Below are 10127 nucleotides of genomic sequence, written 5' to 3'. Positions count from 1 at the left end.
GACTTCAAGCTTCATGCATGACTGGTCGCACCACTCAATTTTGAGCCAATCACGAGTCCCGTTACATAAAAAATACATTACAATAATTTATGCATTGGGTTCGACACATGAGGAGAACGCCGTATGAATCAGCTGCCCCTCCAACGTCGCATAGTGCGACAGACCCTGCCGAATTTAATGTTGTTTGCCGCACCAAACCTAACCTGCCGAACCAAACTGATTCAAACTCCGCTCTTCTGCTGTGCTTAACTCATCAGTTAGGTTCGGCGCATGAATGGAGCGGCGTTTGGAACGGGCCTAAATAGACTAACCTATTGTAGGCCAGCCTCGTTCCCAGGGTCTCTCATCTTACCGCCCCCTGGAGCTCCAGGGAGCGGTAAGATGAGAGACCCTGGGAACGAGGTTGAACCTAGGCCCGATCCCCGCCACTTTCTCGAGGCCCGTCCGTGATGTTCCTCCCGAGAAGAGAGATAAGGGATGGAGCGCTGGCTCCTTTCCCGAACAGCGGCTGGTAATCAAGCCTACATGAAAGCCCGCATCCAGACGTACCCAGGGTGGATTCATCAATTCTTTTGTTTTACCACGATCCAAATTATCTTGAATTCTTGACCCTGATCCGGATCATCCGAAAGAAACGCATAAAATAAGTCATCATCAGTGAATTAGCTTAACATCACGAGGCCTTGTATTAAGCTGTTAGATCAAATTTCATTTTCTATTTCAAAAATAGAAAACGAAATTTCTGGAAAATTACTTCTTTTCGTTTCAAAGACTTATTAAAAAACACCACAATGTGACGTGTTAAGCTGGGATTAAGGCAAATTGTTCGTGGCTGTTGTTAATAATTGCATCAAATATTATAGTCTTATAGTCTTCAATTCACGACAGTACAGTGTGCCCGGCCAATCGGCTTCTGAACAACTGAAACCAGCTGGTAATGTACTGTTGTGCTTATTGACACAATGTGTTCGTAAAATACACAGGTATTGAACACATCGTTTGTCGCGTAACGGTCGTATTTTTGTTTTGCTCTGTATTATCGAAACAATTATTCATAAATGGGTCGATGTAGGGATTTTGTGACACGTCCGGCTGCAACGCAGGCTATATGAAAAGTGGCATCCCAGAGAACTAACAAATAACCTTCCTCGGTATAGTCTCATAGTCTCAGTGCTTGGTTAAGGTGGATAAGGGATTTGGGCCACGAAAGTCCAGCACAGCAAAAATTCGAGAATATAGGGGCAAAGCTGGTCGTGAAATATATTTTAAAAGCCAAAATAAAAAAAAATGCACAACCTAAAGTTGAAAACAAATCTTGCTCAGAGGAAACTCCCGATCTCACCTCCCAAAACATAATGTGCATCCCTAAATTTCGGTGCAGTGATCTCTACAGTACAGAGGAAAACAACAATGTCAAAATCAAAACACGCGGAAAAGAAAGGCACAAGGGAACATAAGATCAACCGCACATACCCAACTCACTGCTTCCACAAAGCATGCAGTTGTTGATATTTTCCCATGTTGCACTTCATATCACTAAACTAAACAAAGCTGACAGTTTGCATAATCGACCTTATTTTGTCTGACACGAGTGTTCGGATCGGATCAATGACGCTCCGCGGTGAATCGTAAGAACTTTGACCCCTTTTCGCGACACGGCGTCTTATACTGACTATACCGAAGGAAGATCCATCGATTTCCATGAAGAGGCTTTGTGGAAAATGGAAACGAATAGCTCAATCGCTAAGATTGAACTGTACATATTGTAAGCAACGCGGACGATTGAAACTTGTCATGTTGTTGCTGCTGTGTTCGTGTATTTGCCACGTTCTTATTTTAAACTTCAGCGGACGCGGGAGTACCAATTCTGCTACCAACGAAATTTTGCCTATACAACAAGCACAATATTTCACCACCGTGGAAAATCGAGAGGGTACCACAACTTTAAGTCCCCCAGGGGTTTCTTTAAACAATGAACCGAAACGTGCGCCGCTGTCGCGGAAAACTAATTTGTTTCCTTTTCATTCGAATAGCAGTTCAAGCGGCGCAGATGAATCTTCTCCCTTCGTGATGGTTTTTCCTCATTCAAATAAAGGGAAGCACTTTTCTCAGGAGTTATCGGAAAAAGATAAGCTCGCTTTCTGGAATTTGAGCGAATTCCTCGGTGCGATGGAAGGATTCGACGGTGTCACATGTTTGCAGCCTGAAGCCTCGACACACAGCAGTGACACCGATCACCTGCGACAACAAGAAGAGAACAACTTCACAAGGAATATTTACGTGGATTCGTCTTGGTGTCGGTTTATGAAAAGGGAATGGAGTATTCACATAAGAAACACAGGCCAAGTACTAAATCTACAAATACGTCTGATTAAACCCTCAAGAAACGGATCTTCGTTGCCCAGAAACGCAACTTTGCCGGTGGACATTTTGCTACAAAGCTGTAATATAGTACAGGGGCCCTTTCTTATAAGAAGAGATGTGTACGACAGAATAGGGAGATTACGCGACGGTTTTGGAAAATTGGCCTTGCTAGAATTTTTCATTCGATCTGAAGGCCAATTGAAAATAGCAAAGCTGTCAAATTGTGTGTGGACACCCGAAATAACGCGCGTGGACCGTGGATCTCTCGAAGGGTCAAACAACGTTCCGGAATATAGTTCATTCGGGAATAAGCACGGCATCCTTCGCATCGTGACGGAAAGCCGAATTGAGTGGACAGCATGCGTGGCAAACTGGAAATTATGCCCAGAGAAACCGTACGTTAAGCCGCAAGATCTTCCACGTATAGCCGCGCCGATCTGTTGCAGCGTCGTGTTAGGTCAAATGTTAGCGGACCTTGCATGGGCGTTGACTCGTCTTGGTTTAGAATACCGTATAATTTATGGTACTTTATTAGGCGCTGTCAGAAGTCAGGCCATTATACCATGGACGGGGGACATTGATATCGCTTTGACAAAGTCTGCGATTGATAATGCTTCGACGTTTCCCGCTATTGAAAAACAGCTTGAGAACCGGTATTACGTAGGGAACTCTTTCATGGACGTGCCAAGGGTCCACAGCCTTATGGGACCTTACATCGACGTTGACACGGCTCCCTTTTTTGCAGGACCCGATGATTTACAAGGTAATTTGTTATTTAGCAACGACATTGAGGAAGCAGTGAAGGGTATGCTGCCGGTGTCAGAGCACTGGAGAGAACGCAGTTATGCTGATTTGTACTGGTCTCCATCAGTATGGATGAATGGTTCTTCCCTTGTCACCATTAACAATCAGACATTTGTCACTGTCAAAGAGGTTGATTACGAGTTAACAAACTGGTATGGTAAGGATTATCGGCAACCAGTTCTTAAGGGAAACTGGGTGGGTTTCTCGAATAAAGGAACTGCTTAGTAATATCCTGGTCGGAAAGAAGAAGCATTTCTTGGTGGCATTTCGTGTGCCATTGACTTCCTTTCGGAATTCTCGCGCGTACAAACTGGTTTTCCTCGCGCGGCTTTGCCGTTCTCGCGATCTATCGTGATGCTCTGCCGCTGAAACAAAGTATTCGCGCGAGATCGCACCAGCTACACAGGCGAGATTAGTTGGGATGGAAATGGTTTCTCTTGTCGTTTTGCTGCCATTAACGTGTTGATTCTTGACCGTTAAGGTGCTAATCCTTGAGTGGCCAATTTGTTTACGAGAGTTTTCTTCTGTACAAAGTCCGGTTTCGACTGTTCGCACATGAGGTCCTTTTACCGAGCATCATTCTCGAGGTGCTCTGTCAACTTCCTGTTACCCTTCTAATACTTTAATTATTAAACTGTTCCTCGCCGCTTTGCACATCGGTAGACTAAAGCTATTTAAAATTTCGTTGAAAGACTTGGCTACAATTACACTGAATGACCAAAATTCATGTGAATTCTATGAGTCATGGACACCTGATTTTAACATAAGAAATTAAATACGATTAAAGACCAGCACGGGTGTGCTTTGATTTATGCTTGAAGACTTGTTATTCTGCTCTTTCCTTTATTCGCGTTGTAAGATAATATTGAGCCAACTCTAAATATCAGTGCTTTATATATACCTCTTACTAACTGAGTTCTTGATCCTTTCTGTCAGACCGAGTTTCTGTTTCGCTTCACGGGATTAATATTGTTTTGGTTTCTGGAGTGAAGTCAATGAACTATTTACATAGTGGCGATAGCACCCAATCAGAATATTGTGGCATTGAAAACATATGTCCGAGCTAGATTGATAAACTAGTGAACACATGTTCAGATGTCGCTGACATGATCGTCACGAACACATGGAAATTTTAATTTATCCCAACTGTATAGTGAATTTGAGGTAGATTGAATCAACGTAACATAGCGTGGAAAAATGCCAAGGTATTCCTTTCCGTGTTTATGTGGTATAAACAGGCGGGAAAATTTCCACCAGAGTTCAGTGCGTCTCAACACAGTGTGACCTGCACCAAATCAACTGTTGCCTCGTAGGAAAATAGGAAATAACGCTTGAAATGCGCGTTTATAGTTATAATAATACAAAACAGACCTGCGAAAAGGAGTTCCGTCCTCTCCTGCAGTATATTCTAAAACCAAGACCACCCTACTTCCGGTGTCCTCACAAAAATAGCTCCTTGATCGGTAGTTGGAGATTTCGCGCCCAAGCGAGTTCACACCCACATCGACTCAATTAGCTATCAAGTTCACCTAGATTAGCGGGCATAATGACACAAAATCGCATAAAATATGTTTATTTTTCGTTTTTTAATCCATTGACCTCGGAGCTAACTCGGCAAAATCGAAATAGAAAGTTTCATACGAGTTCAGGGATGCGCGCGAACTCGGGAGGTACATACATACAAACTTTATTGAAGCTCCTGACTGGATTATCAGCTACAATATAAACTCGATTGGGTGCGAAAGGTAGCATTCCCTTGATCCGGCCCTTTCGATTGAAGGCCGAGGAGCGAAGAGCGCGGGCCACAAATCGAATGGGCGAAACGAAGATCCGTAATTTACTTTACAGACCGAGAGGGCAAGGTCTGTAAGATTTATTTATGGCTCTACTATGTGTTTGATAGGATTCGGAAGAGCATAAAATTTTAGCGGACCGTACGGTAGAATACGGTGTGTTAAATTGTAACAGGGGCTGGTAAATTTATCACTTTTTGTAAGAAAAAGAATTTAGCTCACCGGTTGAGCAGGAGGCGATCGGCAATCTTCCGAGATCTATTTATGTCAAGCGGCTCACTCGCTTAAAAGATGAACTCAAAATATTATTAAAAGGACAACTGTCGTAAACGAGATATAGCCAATTATGTCTAGTCTGTGGAGGCCCTTAAACGAAAGGTGCTGATTAGCCTGATTAGCCTTTGTGTTCCGACTTAAAGGTAGTTCCGATAAATATATTTTGTAACGTTTCGCTAATTACACTGGAGTATGTTCACTATGTATGGTTTGTGTTAACTGTAGAAGTATTTTAGGCGTGAATCCCTAAGGGGCTAGTAGGCTATTTAAGAATTTGTAAGTTATGCAAGAGCCACTCGAAGGCATCTCTTTCAACTTTGCTTTTGTTGTTATGTCGTCGGATACTGAACGAGCGAGTGTTCCCGCTTCGATCGCGCAATCCTTCACTGAGGGAGATCCTGTTCATAAGACTGCTTCACGAACATTGTTTCCTCGTCTTTTGGACGTTATGTTTGATCAGAGGTTCGCTGCATTCAAACGCGATCTCGACGAGAAACAAGCCGCCACTCAGTCTCAACTGTAGAAGCTAAAAACGATATCCAAGGCTTCGAGTTCTTTTAACTCTAAAGTACAATACGAGTCTAGCAACTCTCTGCTTGATGCAATAGACGGGACCATCAAGACCATCTCAAAAGGAAACCTTTCAGCAGCCAAGTTATTTCGTTCCGTGGACAAGAACCCCGCTGTTTGGGCAGCAGTGCAAGTACGAGTCGGACGAACTCGCCGAAGATTCAGAGGAAGAGAAAAAGCTCTGATCAGCCGAAAGACGAGCGCTAGCTAAGATCCGGGAGAAAAAGCGGAAAAATGCGTCTAGCTGGCCAACACTACAGCTACCCGCTCTACATCCAGTGAAGCTCCATCTACTCATGGTCTGTCCACTGGCAATTATTTTTCTTCTTATCAGCCTTTTTGTTTTTTCCGCATGCAGTCCTTTCGTGGACGTCAGCCTCAACTAGCAGACAAGTGTTTCAGCTGCGGCCAAATAAGCCTCTGAGCAAATCCATCTTCCTGCCCAAGCCGTTTTAGAGGAGCCGCTGCACCCCCCTCCAAGCAGTAAAAATACATACTTATGGCAAATACCAAGCTGCATTGAAGAGAATGAGATAAGATGAGTATATAATTTATTCAATATAATAAAATGATTGTGAGACTTTGACCCAGTTGAACTTATTGATAATTTTGTTCAGCCATGTGATTCAAGGTTTTTTGGAAGTCTTGGAAAGACAATTTACTCTAAGAGGCTGAAAAATTTCTGTAGCTGTTCATTTATCGTTCGCGTAAATTTTGGATATGTCAACTGCGTCCATTACTTTTGACTTTGTCATGACAACCACAAACTTCGTATAGGTTTAGACAAAAATCAACTTTTTCGACATACTTGTGTATTTTCTTTTTCAGCTTTGTTCATCATTTTGCTGAATTTTACCAAATTGTACATTTCATAAGCATTCTGGCTTCATAAGCATTCTAGATTATTTTTTGACTTTTTTAAGAAAATAGTAAAATCCAAGATGACGGATCCAAGATGGCGGATCAAATGACGTCATGCTACTTCACAGCCAAAACTTATGTCATAATTTTATAGAGCAAGTTCAGGGCTTTCTATTTAATGGATGTAAATTTATTTTCTGTGCCTTAATAGAACGAAAACCCAAGAAGAGGGTTTCATCCCCCTTGTACCACGATGGGGGCATTAGTCCGAGGGTTAACGATTGTATTAGCCCTGATGACTGAATGAATGAATAAAAGACTGATTATCAGGACGGAACGTATTATATTTAAGTTAAAGGCAACCTTAAGGTTAATGTAGAGTTTTGAAATCATATAAGTGCTTCTTGCTTTATTCGCGATACTATTTTTGTTGGGTATCAGATTCTCTTTATTTACATTCTACCCTCAGCTCAGTTTTCTAATAATCACTCAGCCATCCAGTCCAGTATAGTGATTTGTCGAGCAGGCTATTTCTGATCTTCTGGCCACAGGTTCAGTGGTCGAGTGCGCGTGTGCTCCTGCTGTGGTTAACCCGTTGTCAGTTTCCATAGAGTTAGAGTTCTGGAAGAATAATGTTTCTTATCTCAGTTCCAGTGTTTTGCAGACGTTGCTCGCAGACTATCTCGTATTGTATACTCGGATGTTAGCGCTATTGGATTGGCTGCTTTCATTGCCATTGGTAACATGCCTGTTTTCGCGCAAAAACTGAGATTCTATGTAGACGAATACCAGATCGAGTACCACGTGGAGAGAACTCCACTGTGTTTGTTTTGCTTTGAAAAGTTTGCACATCTTCTTTCAGGGTGCTCTGTTAAGTGGTTTACTGACAACCAAACTGTACCTTTGATCGTCGATTCTGGTAGTATGAAACTGTGTTCGCTTCAACTCGCCGGTGATATATTTGATACCGCCAAAGAAAGTAATATCAAAATCGAGGCTGAGTTGATACCTCGTTCAGCTGATTACTTATGCAAGATCGTCGATTGATGACTGGTCAGTTAAAGATAGCTATTTTCATGAAGTAACCTCTTATTGGGGTCCCTGTTCAATTGATTACTTTCCCAGTTTAAAAAAAAAAAAAAATTCAAGTTTTCCCAGTTTCTATTCGAATATTCCCTAGCATTTAGTTGGGTAGGAGAAACCTGTTGGCTGGTGCCACCTGTTTCGTTAGTTAAAAATGTCATCCGCCACATATGTTTTTGTCAATAGAACTGGTTACTCTTTATTGGCCTTTCAGCTCCGTTTTGGCCTTTTTTGGTGGATCGTAGGTGGGGTTTCAGATCTTTTGTTATTGATTTTCTCTTCGTTGAGAACGGTAAAGATGTTTATCTCCATGGGACAAATAACAGTTCCCTTTTGGCTCGGAGAATTTTAGTTGCTTGTCGGGGCTGTACAGTACATTATCCAGTAGAACCTGTCTATGGAGAAGTCATACCGCGCGGTCATGATTACGCTGTTTTAGGCCGTTGGGCCATGTCATCTTTGTGCGGGACTGCCCGTTTATCATGTGTTAATCTTAGGTGATTGCACTGTTTTAGGCCATTGGGCCATGTCATTTTTGTACGGGACTGCCCGTTTATCATGTGTTGATCTTAGGTGATTGCACTGTTTTAGGGCATTGGGCCATGTCATTTTTGTACGGGACTGCCCGTTTATCATGTGTTGATCTTAGGTGATTGCACTGTTTTAGGCCGTTGGACCATGTCATCTTCGTGCGGGACTGCCCGTTTATCACGTGTTGATCTTAGGTGATTACACTGTTTTAAGGCCGTTGAGCCATGCCGTTTTTGTGCAGGACTGCCAGTACATAGTGTGCTGAATACAAGATTTAGGCCTCTGGGCCTTCCTTATGTTCTGATCTGCGTGTTGTTGCTTTTTTGTTTTTTCTAATTGTTCTCACTTTTTTTGTTGTTATCTTTCAAGTCTACAAAGTGGATGTGTGTTTACTTCAAAGGTTGCCCACTCAAGAGATCCAGACGGCTTCGCAAGTCAACGGAAGGTCTTCCCTTGCGTTCCTCTAAAGCAAAGGCCCCTTCAACAACAGAGCGTTATTCAAGTGACTTTCAAACATTTAGAGAATGGTCCTCGCGCTTTGAGGAAATCGCTTGTTTGCCGTCTGATGAGACGTCATTTGCTCCTTATTTGGAGTATTTTGCTGCAGCAGAGTTCCCTCTACTCCACACTTGAGTCTGTCTGTTATGGCATAAATTGGGCACACCATCGGTATGGCTTTCCGATTTGTGATTTGACTTGTGATACAAGTGTTCTCGAGGCGGCTAAAATTGAGCTTTTTATTTGTCTTTTTCTTATTATTGCGGTGAAGGAACTTGGCTCGAGTTTAAATCTCCGCTCCTTGAATTTGAAGTTTTAAGGTTACCCATGGTATACCTCGATTGGGTGTCTCACGTCCATACGTTTAAACTGTAGATACCTAAACCCCTATATCAGCTTGTATCAAATTAAAACTTATAAAAATATTTCGAAATAAAAAATTCGCAGATACGTTTTTGTTGTTTTAATTATATAGCAGTCAGTTAATCCAGTATTGTCAGCACAGCTATTATCCTTTAATTTCTGAAAACTGTGCAATTTGGGATTTAATTTGGACAGTTTTCAATATAGTCTCCTTCGCAGCCGTTTTTTGGGATGGGGGGAGCGTTGCGTGACATCCCAAAAAACGGCTGCGAAGGAGACTATTTTCAATAAGGACTTTGAGTAAAAACGCGGAAACTGTCCAATTTGGGAAAAAATAGGACAGTTTGTCTCAGCCAATGAAATTAAGCGATTAACCTTCCGAAGATTATCGAAGGCCACACGAAACCTTCCGATGATTTCCGAAGATTCCCCGGACATTTCCGAATATCAACCGAACATCTCCGAAGATTTCCAAAAATCACTTAAGTACTTCCGAAGATCGCCCGAACACTTCCGAAGATTTCCGGAGATCACCTGAAGATTTCCGAAGATCACCAGAACGCTTCCCAGGACATCCGAAGACTTGTGACAATCTCCGGCGATCTCCGAAGATCACCGGATATTTTCGAAGCTTTCCCCAGTTTCGGAAGATCGAGGGCCCAGTCTGTTTTTCTTCAGAGAGAGTTACTGTAGTTTTCCTTGCAAAGCTGTATTACCTCACGAGCTATATAAGTATATGTAATAGGACTACATGCTGTCCAATTTGGAAATAATTGGATGAAAAAAATTCCGAGGACAGCCAAAATTGGACGAGGCCTGCGGCTTCGTTCAATACAGATCAAACTAGCTACTGTCCACATTGGAGGGCAAACGAACAAATAATTAATTCCATTTGACTTGTAGCTTTCAAAAGGGATCCAAAAGATGATTCGGACGCCCACATTTAGAGGTCGCGAAAAATCCGACAATTCATTTTATGTCAAA

The 10127-nt window shown here is 42.3% G+C and overlaps 1 protein-coding gene and 1 long non-coding RNA gene across 2 annotated transcripts; both read left to right on the top strand.

Moving 5' to 3' along the window:
• The first annotated feature begins 1544 nt into the window (after window positions 1-1544).
• LOC110054262 (uncharacterized) lies at window positions 1545-3988 on the top strand. The gene has a single exon (XM_020760628.2). The coding sequence runs from the start codon at window positions 1702-1704 to the stop codon at window positions 3391-3393; it is 1692 nt and encodes a 563-aa protein (XP_020616287.1). The 5' UTR covers window positions 1545-1701; the 3' UTR covers window positions 3394-3988.
• A 1359-nt stretch (window positions 3989-5347) lies between these two features.
• On the top strand, window positions 5348-9905 carry LOC149102282 (uncharacterized). Its single transcript, XR_016202522.1, has 2 exons — window positions 5348-7996; window positions 8652-9905. It is a non-coding gene; the product is annotated as an uncharacterized LOC149102282 (long non-coding RNA).
• The last annotated feature ends 222 nt before the right edge of the window (window positions 9906-10127 follow it).

This window comes from Orbicella faveolata, unplaced genomic scaffold (assembly GCF_042242905.1).
Source record: "Orbicella faveolata isolate gen_17 unplaced genomic scaffold, um_ofav_v1 contig_36, whole genome shotgun sequence".
Classification (NCBI taxonomy): domain Eukaryota; kingdom Metazoa; phylum Cnidaria; class Anthozoa; order Scleractinia; family Merulinidae; genus Orbicella; species Orbicella faveolata.
The sequence above is the reverse complement of the archived record's forward strand: the minus strand, read 5'-3'. Positions and strand labels throughout refer to the sequence as shown.

Bases quoted from the DNA above. Each gene is read 5' to 3' on its own strand.
- LOC110054262 (XM_020760628.2), top strand. From the start codon at position 1,702: ATGAAGAGGCTTTGTGGAAAATGGAAACGAATAGCTCAATCGCTAAGA.